The following is a 16,465-nucleotide window of genomic DNA, read 5'->3' as shown; positions in this document are numbered from 1 at the left end:
CTTCTCATCATCCTCGTCCTATACCAACATGGGTGTCAAAATCGGTGTCTTCCCCGCCTCTGGGGCCCTTGGATCAAGCATTGTGAACCACTTAGCGAAACTAGTTCCAGAATCAGACCTGATTCTGAGTGCCCGACGCCCCGAGAAACTGCACGACCTCAAGCAAGCCGGCGCTACGGTACGCAGGGCCGATTATGATGATCCATCGACATTAGACACAGCGTTCGAAGGCGTAGATGTCTTAATGCTGGTTTCATATGCATCATTCGAGATAGATCACAGAGTCAAGGTAGGGGAAATGAAGTGATATATCCCCCCTAAGTATTTGGTCTAACATCGATAACCAGGCACACCGTCTCGCGATAGATGCAGCCATCAAGCGCGGCGTCAAGTACATATTCTACTCCTCTCTTGGATTCGGTGGTGACCTGTCCGACCAGACCATCGCTCATGTGATGGGCGCCCACATCGAGACTGAGAAATACCTCTCTTCCCTGCAGGACAAGCTGTCCTACACCATTGTTCGCGAGGGAATCTACACTGAATCCTTCCCAATCTATACTGCATTCTTCGACCCGAAGAACCCAGTGGACGAGGTGGCGATCCCTCACTCGGGCTCAGGCCCAGGCGTGGCATGGGTCAAGCGCGATGAGCTGGGCGAGGCAACTGCTAAATTGATTTCCTCGTATGTCAATGACCCGACCAGCTTCGAGTATTTGAACAAGGCTGTTCTGTTCTCTGGGTCTCGGGAGATCTCTCTTGCCGAGTCGGTTGAGATTATCGGTCGGGCGATTGGGAAACCGCTCAAGATTCGTGAGATCTCTGTCGATGAATATGTGAAGCTTCCTCAGATTGGAGATAACCATACATACAAGGGGGTAAATCTGTCGAGAGAGTGGGCTACAGCCTGGGAGGCTATCAGGCGGGGTGAAGCTGCAGTTGTGTCTCCGGCTCTCCATGATATCCTAGGGCGTGAACCAGAGAGCTTTGAAACTACTATTAAGGCATTAGTTAGATGAGCTTTTCCACGCTGCTCCACTTCGAACGCGTGTATACAAGGAACTAAATAGATTGTTTTGATCGGAGATAGAACCAAATTTCGAGAAGTTTCAGCTGCTTTAATTTCGCTACTCGTGATATATGCAATGTACTGCTAACTGGAATAACCCTGTAGTAAAACGCGTATACCAACGTGAAAAGCTTCACCAAAAGCACAAGCAACTCTCATCAAGCCCCTCTGTCACTTTGACCCAGCGCCAAACCCGAGCGATGATTTAGGCGGAGTAGTTCTTCAACTCCTTAACGTAGAGCTTCTCACCGCGGTACGTAGAGCTGTGAGCACCGTACCAGTAGATCTCCTTGACCTCGTTGTCGCCGTAACCATCAATGGCGAACCAAGCCTTGCCGCCATGGGTGAATAGACCCTGGTCGTTGACACTAAATCCAGTGATGTTGCCGCCCTCGGGGACAGCGCCCGAGTGAGGCAGTGTCAGACCAAGGGGCGAGACAGCGTCCTCGACAATGTAGAGGTTCTGGAAAGCGGTAGGAACACCGTTCTTGGCGGTGTATGAGACGAGGCCGTTAGGGCTGCCGCCACGGACTAAAAACAAAGCATTTATGTTAGGAGGTGGGTCAAGATTATGCACGACTGGATACTTACGGATCAGAATCTCATGGTCGGTGGTGTTGGCACCAATGTAGGCGTTCTGACCATCGGTCAGGACGGTCTTGCCACCCTCAGCAACGAGAGTGAAGGCGTTGGGAAGGTTGGCGGCGCTGATGGCGCCGACGAAGGCGGTGATGGTGGCAAGGGAGAACTTCATTTTGAGTGTGAGTTGTAGAGTAGATTTGGTGATAGACTTAATGAGAAGAACCAGGGTCTCTTATATATCTAAGAGCCATAGAGTTTAAACCGAGACCTGCCTCGGCTTTCTGGCGTCATAAAATCGGGCAGGACTCTATTTTTAAATAGAGTGGCTACTTTAAATTACGCCATCAGTTCTATTGGACGATTATTTCGCAATATTGAAACATGTCTTGCAACCTCTTGGGGCGAAAGATCTACTCCCGATGTCGACAGATATTGCCAAGGTAGCGACTTGGCCCATATTCTACAAGATCCTACATATCTGCCAAAGAGAGGGTTCTACAAATTGAGAGATATCGAAATGATGGTTTGTTGAGAGATCGAACTATTGATGAAGCTAACCTTTTAGACTATAGAGTTTAAGGTTTGATAATATCATAACAATCGGCTTGCCTACAGGGTACCTACCAAATCCAGAGACCTTGAATGTCACTCAAATCTCCGACAGGCCCTGCATCATCGGTTAAAATCCGGGTATATCCATATTTTCTTTCCGACGGGTGAGACTGAGTCCACCAAGCCCCTGTCGATCTTCAGGTTTGAGTGGACAAAATCCCGGGCAATACCTTTGTCGATCTCCATCCTATGAGTTATCCCACCTTCCCATTTTCAGACCGACTATTTTTGACTTCGCTTGTTGCTTGTTGTTCGTCCATCAAATCCGACTCTAGCTCACGGTTGTAGAGTATCGACCTGAATGCTCGGAGAGACTTGTGGATCCAAATTAGGGTTGATATAAAAGTAGGTTTAAAGTAGCATTAGTTAACATAGCCACTACTCCGTATACTCTAAGCAATTCCCTTTTCTTCGGAGGTCATTGGAAACCGTTGACACCTACTCCGTATATCGGGTCGGACTACACGGGCGAGCCTTTTCTTAGTCCAAACTCTAATCATACTGCGTCTATATTTCACCAGCTAAGGTAGCCATACTCGACAAAGATATGTCACGATCTAAAATCGAACAGTCTATCACAATGAATATCGACCACAACATAATAACGCGTTCATCTGCAAGTCAATCTAGAAAGATGGTAGGCAAATCACACACTGAAACTCACTTGTGTAGGCAGAAGGTATTCGAGCCACGAAGGGCAGATTTCAAATCAGTTCCTCTTGAAAGACTCGCTGTGTACGGGCGACTGCCGGAAAGCGACCGCGTTTCTGCGGAGCATAGTTAAGTAAAGCAATTCACGGAGGATGTCACCCTAGAAGTACAATGGCATTCAGTCAATCCAAATAGCTGGATTATAAGCTACAACATAGTCAAACAGTTTAGGCTAGTCCTATATCTAACTAGTCGAAAAACTAGTCTGAGAGCTCTAAAATTATGCCTAAGGCACCAAATACCTAGGTCACGTGCTCTAGTCTAATTATGAGTTCAACAGTGCACGCCACGTAGGTATCTCTGGCAAGCGAAGATACTATGGTAGTAGAATATCATAAGGAAGATAGACTTTTAATTTAGGATTTCATATTTGCGCAAGGCAATCTGCGCTTGGGAAACTAACCTGGCACATTGGCCACGTGACCCGTACTAAATATATCGTGTTATCAACTTTGTTCTTATGGCCTCAGGCAGCAATTTTCCCTCCTTTCTCTCGGTCCCTACTATTATTGTAGAGCCCTCGACAAACTTTGATAGTGCAAAGCATACAACGTACTCTATCATCCAGTCTAGCGATGCGCCACAGAGACGCATGTTTATATTTACTTACATATGCGAAATTTGCACATAGACTTAGTACAAAAGTACCGTCTGCATTAACTGCAAATTTAGCCGAGCATGACTCCATCCTGCATTCCAAACACGCTCCCCATTCTCCCCTCACTGCATGTGCGCCATAATGGGATCAACATCCTCAGCTGATCGGAATGTTTTGCCTGCTACTTCGTGCTGATTGGGTTTGTCTCGGGTTGGGTACCACTGTTCATATTCGATCATTTCTATGAAAGTATTCGAGCTTGCTGGGCTGGGGCTTGCTAATGGAATCCTAGACGTTGGCAGTAGCAAGCTCTTGCAGTCCACCAGCCACTCATATTATTGTTATGTGTGCTTATACGGAGTACTCCGTAGTCATAATTGCATTACCCCTCTAATTAGATATGCACCCATTGATCCACAAATTGAGAAATACGCTATTCCCTTAGAACTAGACAACTCACTTTTTCTGAGATGATCGGAAATCTTGTTCCTGCTATATATATATCAGATCCTAGTGCCACGCCTCAATCGGACAAAGTGCGTCATAGAGCACACCAATCATCTCCTCAACCTCGGCCCATCCTCCCCCTCGGCCGAGCGGTACGTTGCCTAATGGGGTTGGTAGTTTACAAAAGGCAAGAATAGTCGGCCATTTGCGGCCTTGTGATATCTTTCTGTAGGTCTTTCTAACTGGTATTTATTGGTTTGTCTTTTCAATGTCGTTTTGGCCGGTGTTTTAGATTATGTGTGAAGGTGGTAGAAAAAAAGCATATCTTATGCAAGCGACTTACTCCGTACTTTTCGATGTATATAACCTGTGATAGAGTGGAAACGAGGACGCATTGTAATCCGTACTCCCCACCTTGTATACTGATACGTATTGTGAATCAAAATTCCAAAGTGGATCCCGTGTGATGGGTACCCGCAAGTGGATAACATGCCCGACCGTATGATGTGTTTCTGATTTGGGAGTTCAACCCGAGCATAATCTTTGTGTCAGCGGGAGGAACTTTCACTAGTCGGACGCAAATCAACTTGCTAGCAATGTGTACCAAGTGCCAAAGGTCTGATTTTCTTCCAATAAACATAGTCATAGCAAGAATTGAATATTTAAAGTCATAGTTATCAAAAGGGCGGACTAGAAACAACGCTCTGGTAAAGTAGTTGCGTGGCCTACAACATAGGGCTATGCATAGCCCAACTGGGTCTACTTGGCAGTTGAGAATCAAGCGAGAATCAAGCACGGTTACTGTTTTTGGTTGTCCAATTTCGGGCTCCAGAAGTTAAGATTTCAAACATCCGGTGGTATATTTATCCCAAAATCTCAGCTCAAAGCCAGCGATTTCAAAGTATATTTAATACATCTTAGTCTTGAAACGACATTTGACAAAACAGACTTTCAAGCGTGGACAAGTTGGCTTCAGTTCTACGAGTATGAAGTGTGGTATCACGGATACAAAGACGGCAAAATTTTTATCCTCCTATGTACTCTGCGGATCCCGACAGCCCTATTTTAGTCAAAAGCCATCTTGGCTATATCAAGATCCAGCCGCCGGGAATCAAGATCCAGAAACGATATTCGGGTCCGGAATCGAGTCAAGATCCGTGTATTCTGTGCAGATGACAGGTCTAGCGCCCGTTATTGCTCCACTAGGTCAAGGCGCGGGTGGACTGACCCTCATCTTCCTCATCTTGGAACAAACAGTGACACGGCGACACAGGGGTAACAGGTCACCTGCAGAGTACTGAATTAGCCTCGGTCTACTCCGGACTCTATAGATGACTCGATACGGGCATAGAGTGGTGCAATTTTTTTTTTAAGGTTGTGATAGATCTAAGATGCTAAGGGGTTGAGATGTTAGTCATTAGCCACACAAAGTCTAACAATGCATATCATTGCTGTCGTCAAGAACTGTATCGGCAAAGACTTCCTAGAATCTCGAAAGAAGAAACTGTACATTCGGATCTCCATTGCATCGCGGAGTATCAGGAGACGAACCCTCATGCCATAGATGCGGAAATGTTGACCGGAGGCCAAACTGGAGAAACGGAGTCCGTTTGCAATTCGTGTGAAAGGTTTTTCACAGGAGTTTCTCGTATGGACTCGGTGGACATCGGGTTCGAGGGTATGGCGAGGGGCAAAGGGAAGGAGAGCATCCGAGTCACCCCACTGATCCAGTACGAGTGGAGTCGACTCGGGGAGAAATTTGAATAAGCGGGATTTACCTGCTTCGCTACTGGACGATCCTGAGGTCGCGGCGGCACTACGGAGTAACTCCACGTTTAATTCTCAGACTTTGTTTAGAATCCTATCAATCCAAGGTAATCTGGTTTGATACATCTGGATCTGACATGTTTGTTTTGGATGTTCATAGTAAAATCGGCACAAAAAGTTGGCGCTGATTTTGAGTGAGACTGACAAAAGTACTAGACTGATACCTACGGAGTACACTTCGTGCACTTTACCATAAGCGGCAGGGCAGAACTTGAAAGCATTGCCAAGTGTACGTGACCTTCCCGAGGAAAATCATAAAAGTATCAAGCCGGTATATTGCATTCTTTACTATAGATGTGCCACAGTGGCGTGTTCGATTGGGTGATTTTACCCAGCCTTGACGTGTCAATCTTCATCATCATTACTGTCATATCAATTCATGTCGGCGATTGGACGTGATATCTCGATATTTTCTTAGCTCTTATAGGACTTTCAGGCCGATGACGTATAATTTAATCGCATATGTCAAGAGATCCATCTCATCGGAAATAGATTGCCTGACAGGGTGGGCGACAGGTGATCGTCAAAGTATATATGGTGAGGCAAGCAATCAGGATCATTGATACTTGAAGAAACAGGGTATGATTTTTACCGGGAATAATGTCAAGGTGCAAATCCGAGTATGCAAATCCCCTGCATAATAGAATAGTCCATACAACATACATACCGGCTTTTTGATATTGTTGACATTGCCGCTGTTACAAAGACAGTTTGGTATCAATTATCATCTAGTCCGTCACTATGGATGAACGAACAAAGCGAAGATTGTCTATGACGAAATAATGATTCCCGTAAAAAAAAAAATACCTGCCAATAGCCGCTAGTTATACAACATAGGTATCCGGCCAAGACAAAAGAAAATTCAAATCTCGTATGAAGGATGAGTTATATAAATTGACAAGCATACCACGTGGAAGTTTTAGGAATAGTTGACTCGTCAAGATGGGATTGGCTTCACCCATGTCGAGTAGACCTACTAGTATATCTATAGTCAGTTCTCAATTCTACAACCTGTTCATATGTGGAATCAAAATCAAGGGAAAGCAAGAAAAGGAGGTACATTTAATACATATATTACATACGTTGTATAAATTACACAAATTACATAAAATCGGCTCCGAGACTCGGCCGGCGGGAGCCTTGAAGAAGGCCCAGCCCATTGGTTCCCTCCACTTTAACTTCAACGGTTTCACACACGTTACCGAGTATCGTAAAACGTATTCGTCGGAGCCGGCCGTTCAACACCTTGGGGGGTAAACTCGGCTTGATTTCACCGAACAACAGTGCAAGCGAGAGTGACTAGAGAGGGACTAGACGGAGGCTAGACCATTTTGGATACGCAGGGTCTCTTTTCAAGACCTGACATCACAGGTCAATTCGTACAGTGTATTCGTCTGTTCCGGATCACCTTCGTACCCCTGTTTTTTTTTCGGGGCACACTCTGGATTTATATAAATGGCCTGCAGCCGAAACCCATATCCTGTTCCATGATATCTTCAGTTCTGATTTATTTATAAACCCTTGGTCCTTCGCCACCCTTCCATTATAGTACTTCTCCCCAACTTACTATATATCCCAATACTCTGCCTTCGAGGCCAACGTATGATCCAAGATGTGCATCATGGCTTGCAACCGATCCAATGAGATCCCCAATCTCTCCATCGACCAGGGGACCTACCTCAGCCAACACCTGAGTCCCCAGTCTCGACCCGCCGACTACTTCGACAGGCCCGACCCTCTCGCTGCCAACTGGAGCTATGACAACGCCATTGACCTGTTCTCCATCAACCCCACCGATATGGAGCCCGTCTCATTCGACTTCGCCGACAGTCTCACAAATCTCGAGTCCAAGGATCTCTTCAGTGACCCATTTGCTAGCTCTGGGATTAGTGGCTTCTCCATGCCCGAGGACGCGGCTTCGCTCTCATCGGTACGACTCTCCCCCTCCCATCAACATCTTAATACAAAGCTAATCTCCCTAAAGGAATTCGAAAGTGATGATCAAACATGGCCGTCTGCTGTTGCCCGGCAATCCATCGACTCGAACACATTCGAAACCCAGTCGACAAACCAACCTACAAACTACCCCTCTTCCCAACTTCCAACACAGAGCAAGACTCGCTCATCTTCAACAAGATGGTCATCGAGTCCAGAGATGAAGGAAGAAGAGATTGCTACGCTCCAACCCTCCAAACCCACCGCCTCCACATCCCGCAAGACCCGCAGCTTCTCCCGAGACTCAACCCGCTCCTCAACGGGCGGCCAAGACCCTCAAATGCGGAATGCCGCCAAGCGTGCCGCCCATAACATCATCGAGAAGCGCTACCGCACCAACATGAACGCCAAGTTTGTTTCCCTCGAGCAAGCCATCTCCCCCTCGGGTGTTCAAAAACATTCCAAGGTTGGCGCGGGGTCTCTCAAAAAGTCTGAGATTTTGACCAATGCTCTTACCTACATCGATGGTATCCAGCAGGAGAACCAGGCTCTGCACAAGGAGCTCGCACTTCTCAAGCAGAACTTGCTACCGGGCGGAATCTGGCGCCACGCCAAGAATCCTCGACTATGATCAGGCACATGCCGATTGTACCACAGTGATGCTGCTTCAAGTATCTTTTCTTTTGTCATGACCGCGACGAGCGTTGTATTCTTAGAGTAGCCGGACAACGCGGTCCCGGTCGGCGTTCGCTTTTTGCTTTGTTTTTCATTTATTCTTTTGTGGGTGGGCGGAGGCGTTCGGATCAACTGTTATTTGGGCTCGAATGTGGCCCTCTCTCATCTCAGATATGATATGATTTTCCGGTCGTGGCGACCACAAAAGTGTTTTGTGACTTGTGATTCCCCCAAATGAATGGGAATACCTCATGGATAGTATTCTAAAACATTAATATAATTGCCAAGACTCGGATGATTCATTCTGCTCGAACGTTCTCCTTTCTCTATTGTGTGTGAGTATGGCGTGATGCTTCCCAATGTGGAATTAGTTGCGTTTTGATGGTCCCATGCAGTCCAGATATATATATACCTGCAATGTAAGTGGAGTTCCTTCCCTCTGTGATTTCTGTGCTGGACTGACTGGTCACTCCCAGTTAGCATGGTGAATACTCTCAAAATCAATGCTGAATGCCATCCGTATAATCACCTTGGTCCGGATTTCACATCGCCTTCGACATGCCCTCGACATGGCCTTGACCTAGCGACAACCATGCTCTGAATAATAGTCACCGGACATGATCAGTCTGAACAGCAAGTTGAACAGAACCAGTATCACCTCCAGAGATGCACCCGGCTCCCAGCCCTTGGCCAGGGGGAGCGGATAGGATAGGCGAAACTAGCATCGGGGATTCCCCAAAATGCCAAGCAGGGGCCATGGAAGAAGACAGCAGACGTTGCTTTTTGGTTCGTCAAAGAGCTAACTGCGCTAATAACGGAAAGTAGGGTGATTCCAGAAGCCAGCCATCGAACCCTGTGGCCCACCAGGGCTGTCCAGGTCCAATACTTTCCGGTTGTGATTAGGCTGCTGCCCCGTGCTTGAGTATCACCGCACTTCCTCGCCTGCACGGCTGCCAGTAGAAGACTATACACCTGTCATGAACGGAATTTCGGAATTTGCAATCGATCACGAGCTTGCCGGTCTGTCATGAATACACTATGGCGATAACCAAATTGATACATTATTGGATTCGCCGGGTTGTTTACCAACCGTGCGTGCTGCGGTGTGTCGTTAATTGGCCTGCATCGCCGTGTCTCGGTGCTTGCCCTCTCCTTCTCCTTCCGTTGTGGGGTTGAGCTGGGGCGTGATTTAACTTTGCAGTCAGATGGATGGCGAGGACCCTGCTGCGATGCCCAACTGAGGAGACTCGCCCACCTTAGCGCAGACTGATGGCTATCATTACGAAGCAATAATTGAAGAAGTGGACCTTGATTGCACTGTTCCCTGGACGAAGCTCAAAGCTGCTGCTTCAGTGCTGAATCCGTCGTGTCAGGTTTCCCCTTTCGGTGGCTTTCGATGGGAATACTGTCACGAATCATACTTGGTTTTCCCACTAGACCCAGCTGTTGATCATCTATAAATGTTTCATGCTGTTGTCTCGGAATCACATTGATATCGCAATGACTTCTGCCGGATAAGCCATGGCTATGGCGCATGTGTGGTATTGACTCCACATGGATGCTGTTTAATATCTCATATGAAATGCAGATATGCAGCTCTTCCGCTATTTCCGTTACTATTATGGTGTATATTTACACACCAATGCATGTTTAATCTCGGAATTGGCGCCCCCAAACTGTATTGGAGCTTCGCTCTACAACGCTAATCGTTGATTCTTATCGGTCCACGCATGGACTTGCCGTTTTGGGTCGACCCTCGCCACTGATCATTGAGCTTTGATGTTGACATGCAATGCCATTGAGTTTTATACTGGGAAGAAACTACGTTCGTATTCTGTTGAAGCTGGCATCTTAATCGAATTTCGAGGAATATCCTTGAAGAGAATCTGTTGAGTCACACTGGTCGGACCTCCTGCGGAGCTATGAAACCTGCAATCTATGGTATTTGCAAACAGGCAGCAAAATGTCTACATGAATATGATATTATATGATATTCAATTACTCAAACAACCATGAATTCAATCCCAATTGTACCCCAGTTCTTATCTGTGGAGTGCATTGGTGGATACTATGAATAACGGCCCACTGAAGGGAAGTCCTCCCGAAGGTGACTCCCCGCAAAAACCAAAAAAAAATCAGATCATTTCTATTATCAACATCTTTCCTGTCCATGACCAATCGTTCTGATTCAACCAAAATCTAGTATCAGGCCCGCCGCGTCATTGGCTACTTTCAATTGGTCTCCCGCTTTATCTAGGTATTTTCCCTGAACAGGGTTAATCCGTGAGGGGTGTCAACGCGGACCGAAATCGCCAGACGCCAGATATAAGCTATATAGAAATCATCATTTCTCTTCTTGTTGACCTTCAGTCAGAAAATGGGCACATATCCCTTCTGTCTGCCCACTGAGTTGATCTATATCGCCTCCGGCTGAATTACCACGGCATGGATTTGGAGTCCAATTCGCAACCCCTCAAGCCACCGCTGACGGATCAGAATGTGCAAGATGTGCAAGATGCACAGGATCTCGCTGCTCTGGGCCATTCCCAGGCCTTGACGCGAAAATTCGATATATGGAGTATGCTGGCGCTCGCATTTTGTGTACTTGGTATGTTTGCGCTTTTTGCCGCCCGATGGAACCCCAGTATGCTGACATGTCCAAGGAACCTACTCGACCTTCGCCCAGGATCTTAGTAGTGGTCTGACCAATGGTGGTGCCATCACTATCCTCTGGGGTCTGGTGTTGGTCACAGCATGCAACCTCTGTGTTGCGCTCTCGCTGGGCGAGTTGACTAGCAGCATGCCCACGGCCCTCGGTCAGGCCTACTGGGTATATCGACTGTGGGATACACCATTGGGTCGATTCACCTCGTACATGTGTGCATGGATCAATACATTTGGATGGTGGACCTTGACTGCGTCGCAGGTCGCCTTCATGACCGAATTCCTGCTGGGCATGAAGACTATGTTTAATCCCGAGTGGGATGGAGCCAACAAGGGCTGGCTCAATTTCGTTGTATATATCGGGGTGGTCTTCGTGCTGACCCTGATCAACGTCGTCAGCTGCCGCAAGGAGAAGATCCTGCCCTGGCTCAACAACTTTGTTGGAGTGTGGTTCTTCGGCCTGTTTATTGTTCTCTCTCTTGTGCTACTTATCTCGGTCGGAACCAAGAGCGACCTGTCGTTCCAGCCCGCTTCGTTCGCGTTTGGTGCCTGGAAGAATGAGACTGGCTGGGGCGACGGTGTGGTTTGGTTCACCGGATTGGTACAGGCAGCATACGGCTTGACCGCGTTCGATTCGGTCATTCATATGGTGGAGGAAATCCCTGCACCTCGGAAGAATGCTCCTCGAGTGATTTGGATGGCTGTTTTGTTCGGTGCCGTGACTGGATTCATTTTCATGGTGGTTTGTCTGTTCTGCATCCAGAATGTGGACAATGTCGTCAATGCCGACCTCCCTTTCATGGAGCTTATGATCGAGACTGTTGGAGTGAAAGGGGCCGCTGTACTGATTGCAATGTTCATCTTCAACGGCATAGGCCAGGGCATCAGCATCCTCACCACTGCCTCCCGTTTGACTTGGGGCTTTGCCCGTGACGGCGGCGTGCCTTTCAGCAACTACTTTAGCCACGTGGATCCTGTATGGCAAGTCCCCGCCCGCGCTCTCTGGGGCCAGAGTATCGTCATCGGCATCGTTGGTATCCTATACCTATTTGCCAACACCGTGCTCGAGGCGATTCTCAGCGTCAGCACCATCGCCCTGACTGTCTCATACGCGATGCCCATTCTCGCCTTGCTCATCACCGGCCGTGAGAAATTGCCCCCGGGTCCATTCAAGCTCGGTCGCATTGGTCCGTGGTTGAACTGGGTCAGCATCTTCTATTGTATCATCACTACCATTTTCTTCCTCTTCCCCGGGAGCCCTAACCCGGCGCCCAGCGATATGAACTTCGCCATTGCCGTCTTTGGTGTCATGTTGGTTATCGCTGTTTCATTCTGGTTCATTCAAGGTAACCGAACTTATCTCCAGACCGAAGATGCCATCGCGTCAATGGTCTACGCCCACCACCTGGAAATGAACCAGCCAGGGGTTGATGAGCCCGTTCCGGCCGTTCAAGCTCCGGTCGTCGTTGATGAAAAGTGATATCGTGGGATTTCATCTTTGATTTATAAAAGCCATACCACTTTTGGACAGGTGTGTGCAAAACCGGCGTGTACATACGGAGTAGTATATATGCATATGTAACCATAACCCTGTTGGGTTTTGTGTGTCTCGAGCCGGGTTGACGTGCGTCCTCATAGACAGAAACACTAATATTATGGAAGTCATTGGCTATAACAGATACTCCATAGCAATTCTACATGTATGTTGCAGATATCTATTTTTTATTTATTTTATTCCAAAAATGACACGATATTTGGCAGAGTCACGGGATAGATTGAGACGGAGTACCGGCGGAACATGATCGACATTGCTGCAACTTGCAACTTCGGAGAACCGCCCTGCCAAGGCAAGCCAAGAGCAACATTTTAATATAACCTGCACAACACACAGAATCGCGAGACAGTTCGGTACCAGCGGGAACTATTATCTCGACCCCCTGTGTCACAAGAGCAACCTTGGAGGCGTACTGAGTACGGAGTACTCCGTACATCTTGTCACTTCGCATTCTTGCCCAGCCTTTTTTCCACCCGAATCTGAGATGTCACATCAAATAATGAAGAAAGATCGAGATCACCAGCCACATCTGTCTCCAGTGCCTAAATAATTATGATAATTATGACTCTGGCAACTGGAATTTTGTACTGACCCCAGCCTCCGACGCACTCCGACGCACTCCGAGGCATATCAATGCAAACAGAACCGATAGTCATTTGGATTGCAACATTGCTTCAGTGCATTTCAGCGCCACAGAGGCCTAGCGCCCATCCTTGTAAGATTGTCTTGCTTTTTGATGAGATAGCCTAATTGGCTGCCAGCTGATAGCAATAGTACATGATCACCATCCCGGCTTCCCCCCTGGAGAGGCTTGGCAGGGGACGAATGATTTTGATGATTTTGAACACAACACTTCTTCCAACTGATTCCCATCGACCAAATCTGATAGGAGATGAACTGTGGGCTTCATGCACAAATAAGAACCTGAGCTGATCTCATTTTTAGAGCCAAGTCATCCAGCCACCCGGCAATACAAGCCCCCCCCCCGACCCCCCCTCACATTGCTTCCTTCCAACAGAGTGGGTCAACCCCTGCCGATCATTAACGGACCCCCGACGGACGCACACCCAATGTCACAATGGGATAGAGAGTTTATCTCCATACCGATCACATCACTGACAATGTGCTGTTCCTCAAGTTGGGAAAGGCGGTTGGTCACGACGATGCAAGTATGGGGCCATGGAGCTAGACCCTGAAGGCACAATCCCCAGCCATTGATTTAGAACAGTCTCACCAAACGGGCACCCACCGAGGGTCCACTGGAACAGTGGAACTTATAGCGATGCCAAGGGAATGACGTGAAACTTCGATTAAAGCACTCCGTCCTTGTCAACATTGTCTGATCCTGGTTTATCCTAGGCTTCTTCAACACACATTCTTTGTCGTCCTATCATTCCCCCCACCAATGCAACCATAATAAATACAAATTATTCACGATCTTTACCCCTCCTTTGTGTTTAATAGTCGTCTGACTATTTATACGTCCTGCATTCGCCGTGTAGAGGCTTCGATCAGAGTCTGACTAGGTGTTCTCATATCGCTCTCTATCATGATTGCATCTCTATTCAACCGTGGAGCGTTGTCGCTCGCGGTCTTGTCGCTTCTTGCATCCTCTGCTGCAGCTGATGTATTTGAGAGTTTGGCTGCTGTTCCTCAGGGTGAGTGATCTGCGTTCTAAACCAAACCGACGAAATTGAGACACTGACCTGCTATAGGATGGAGATATTCTCGCACTCCGAGTGCTGATCAGCCCCTGAAGCTACAGATTGCTCTAGCTCAGGGAGATGCTGCCGGGTTCGAAGCGGCTGTGATGGAGATGTCAACTCCCGATCACCCCAGCTACGGAAATCATTTCAACACCCACGAGGAAATGAAGCGGATGCTGCAGCCCAGCGCAGAGTCCGCAGACTCGATCCGTAACTGGCTCGAAAGTGCCGGTATTTCCAAGATCGAACAAGATGCCGACTGGATGACCTTCTACACCACCGTGGAGACGGCAAATGAGCTGTTGGCAGCCAACTTCCAATTCTACACTAACAGTGCCAAGAACATTGAGCGTCTTCGCACACTCAAGTACTCCGTCCCGGAGGCTCTGGTGTCACACATTAATATGATCCAGCCAACCACCCGTTTCGGCCAGCTGCGAGCCCAACGCGCCATTTTGCACACCCAGGTCAAGGAGAACGACGAGGCTTTCCGCTCGAATGCCATGTCCGCTACGCCGGACTGCAACAGCATCATCACTCCCCAGTGTCTCAAGGATCTGTACAATATCGGTGACTACAAGGCCGACCCCACCAATGGGAACAAGGTCGCGTTTGCTAGCTACCTGGAGGAGTATGCGCGATACTCCGATTTGGCACTATTTGAGAAGAATATTGCGACCTTTGCCAAGGGCCAGAACTTCTCCGTCATCCAGTATAACGGCGGTCTTAATGATCAACACTCGAGCGGTAGCAGCGGTGAGGCGAACCTTGACTTGCAGTACATTGTTGGAGTCAGCTCTCCTGTGCCCGTTACAGAGTTTAGCACTGGCGGTCGCGGTGAACTTGTTCCCGATCTTGACCAGCCCGATCCCAATGATAACAACAACGAGCCCTACCTTGAGTTCCTCCAGAACGTGCTCAAGCTGCACAAGAAGGACCTTCCCCAGGTGATTTCGACCTCTTATGGTGAGGACGAGCAGGTATGATACTCACCCCATTTTGTTCGTGATTTCGTCAGTCTCTAATATCAATCTCCAGAGTGTTCCCGAGAAGTACGCCCGCTCCGTTTGCAACTTGTACGCCCAACTTGGTAGTCGTGGTGTGTCCGTTATCTTCTCATCTGGCGACTCCGGCGTTGGCGCCGCCTGCCAGACGAACGACGGCCGGAATGCGACCCACTTCCCTCCCCAGTTCCCTGCCGCCTGCCCCTGGGTGACCTCAGTCGGTGCGACAACCCACACCGCACCCGAGAGAGCCGTGTACTTCTCGTCCGGCGGTTTCTCCGATCTCTGGGCTCGTCCTAAGTGGCAAGAGGACGCTGTGAGTGAGTACCTCGAGAACCTGGGCGACCGCTGGTCCGGCCTCTTCAACCCCAACGGCCGTGCCTTCCCCGACGTCACAGCCCAGGGTGAAAACTTCGCCATCTACGATAAGGGCTCGCTGAGCAGCGTCGACGGCACCTCCTGCTCGGCACCTGCCTTCGCCGGAGTCATCGCCCTCCTCAACGACGCCCGCATCAAGGCCAAGAAATCACCCATGGGCTTCCTCAATCCTTGGTTGTATTCTAAGGGTCGCACTGGCCTGAACGACATTGTTGATGGCGGTAGCACTGGCTGCGATGGCAATGGCCGCTTCTCCGGCCCCGGGAACGGTGGTCCGTCGATCCCAGGTGCCAGCTGGAACGCTACCAAGGGCTGGGACCCTGTCTCCGGTCTTGGATCGCCCAACTTTGCTGCCATGCGCAAGCTTGCCAACGCTTACTAAGTTGCAAGTCTTGCTTGCTGACTTGGGGCACTGCCCGAGTTCCATATTACGATTTATTCCGACCGGTTGGGAAACTTCCGGTACGCATGCATGCCAGTTACATACACATAGATTCTTTCCTATATATGCAAATATAATAATCTTGTGATTGTTTCGTTTTTTTGGCGCTTGTGCAATATGTCCCTTTTTTGATGGTTTGCTGTTGTCAATTACTTGCCTTCGCGGCTTGAGGCGCTGCAGTTCCACCCTGAGGCTCGCTTGCAAGAGGGATACATTTGACCGATCCATGTATATATACGTATTTCTCAGACCCACGAACC

The 16,465-nt window shown here is 48.5% G+C and overlaps 5 protein-coding genes across 5 annotated transcripts; 4 read left to right on the top strand and 1 right to left on the bottom strand.

Moving 5' to 3' along the window:
- Positions 1 to 28: 28 nt before the first annotated feature.
- PEX2_079370 (uncharacterized protein) lies at positions 29 to 1,019 on the top strand (the record flags this gene model as incomplete). Its single annotated transcript, XM_016745207.1, has 2 exons — positions 29 to 289; positions 348 to 1,019. 2 exons carry the CDS (start codon positions 29 to 31, stop codon positions 1,017 to 1,019), a joined length of 933 nt encoding a protein of 310 aa, XP_016598125.1.
- A 255-nt stretch (positions 1,020 to 1,274) lies between these two features.
- On the bottom strand, positions 1,275 to 1,823 carry PEX2_079360 (uncharacterized protein; the record flags this gene model as incomplete). The annotated part of the gene is made up of 2 exons (XM_016745206.1): positions 1,275 to 1,600; positions 1,661 to 1,823. The coding sequence occupies 2 exons, from the start codon at positions 1,821 to 1,823 to the stop codon at positions 1,275 to 1,277; spliced, it is 489 nt and encodes a 162-aa protein (XP_016598124.1).
- Positions 1,824 to 7,458: 5,635 nt separating this feature from the next.
- Positions 7,459 to 8,412, top strand: PEX2_079350 (uncharacterized protein; the record flags this gene model as incomplete). The annotated part of the gene is made up of 1 exon (XM_016745205.1): positions 7,459 to 8,412. The coding sequence occupies one exon, from the start codon at positions 7,459 to 7,461 to the stop codon at positions 8,410 to 8,412; it is 954 nt and encodes a 317-aa protein (XP_016598123.1).
- A 2,489-nt stretch (positions 8,413 to 10,901) lies between these two features.
- On the top strand, positions 10,902 to 12,600 carry PEX2_079340 (putative amino acid permease family protein; the record flags this gene model as incomplete). The annotated part of the gene is made up of 2 exons (XM_016745204.1): positions 10,902 to 11,064; positions 11,120 to 12,600. The coding sequence occupies 2 exons, from the start codon at positions 10,902 to 10,904 to the stop codon at positions 12,598 to 12,600; spliced, it is 1,644 nt and encodes a 547-aa protein (XP_016598122.1).
- A 1,624-nt stretch (positions 12,601 to 14,224) lies between these two features.
- Positions 14,225 to 16,145, top strand: PEX2_079330 (S53 family peptidase; the record flags this gene model as incomplete). The annotated part of the gene is made up of 3 exons (XM_016745203.1): positions 14,225 to 14,333; positions 14,391 to 15,361; positions 15,420 to 16,145. The coding sequence occupies 3 exons, from the start codon at positions 14,225 to 14,227 to the stop codon at positions 16,143 to 16,145; spliced, it is 1,806 nt and encodes a 601-aa protein (XP_016598121.1).
- Between the last annotated feature and the right edge of the window lie 320 nt (positions 16,146 to 16,465).

The sequence above is a fragment of the Penicillium expansum genome, assembly GCF_000769745.1.
Source record: "Penicillium expansum strain MD-8 chromosome Unknown contig268, whole genome shotgun sequence".
Taxonomy (NCBI): Eukaryota; Fungi; Ascomycota; class Eurotiomycetes; order Eurotiales; family Aspergillaceae; genus Penicillium; species Penicillium expansum.
Note: the sequence above shows the minus strand (reverse complement) of the source record. Positions and strands in the feature narration are given on the sequence as shown.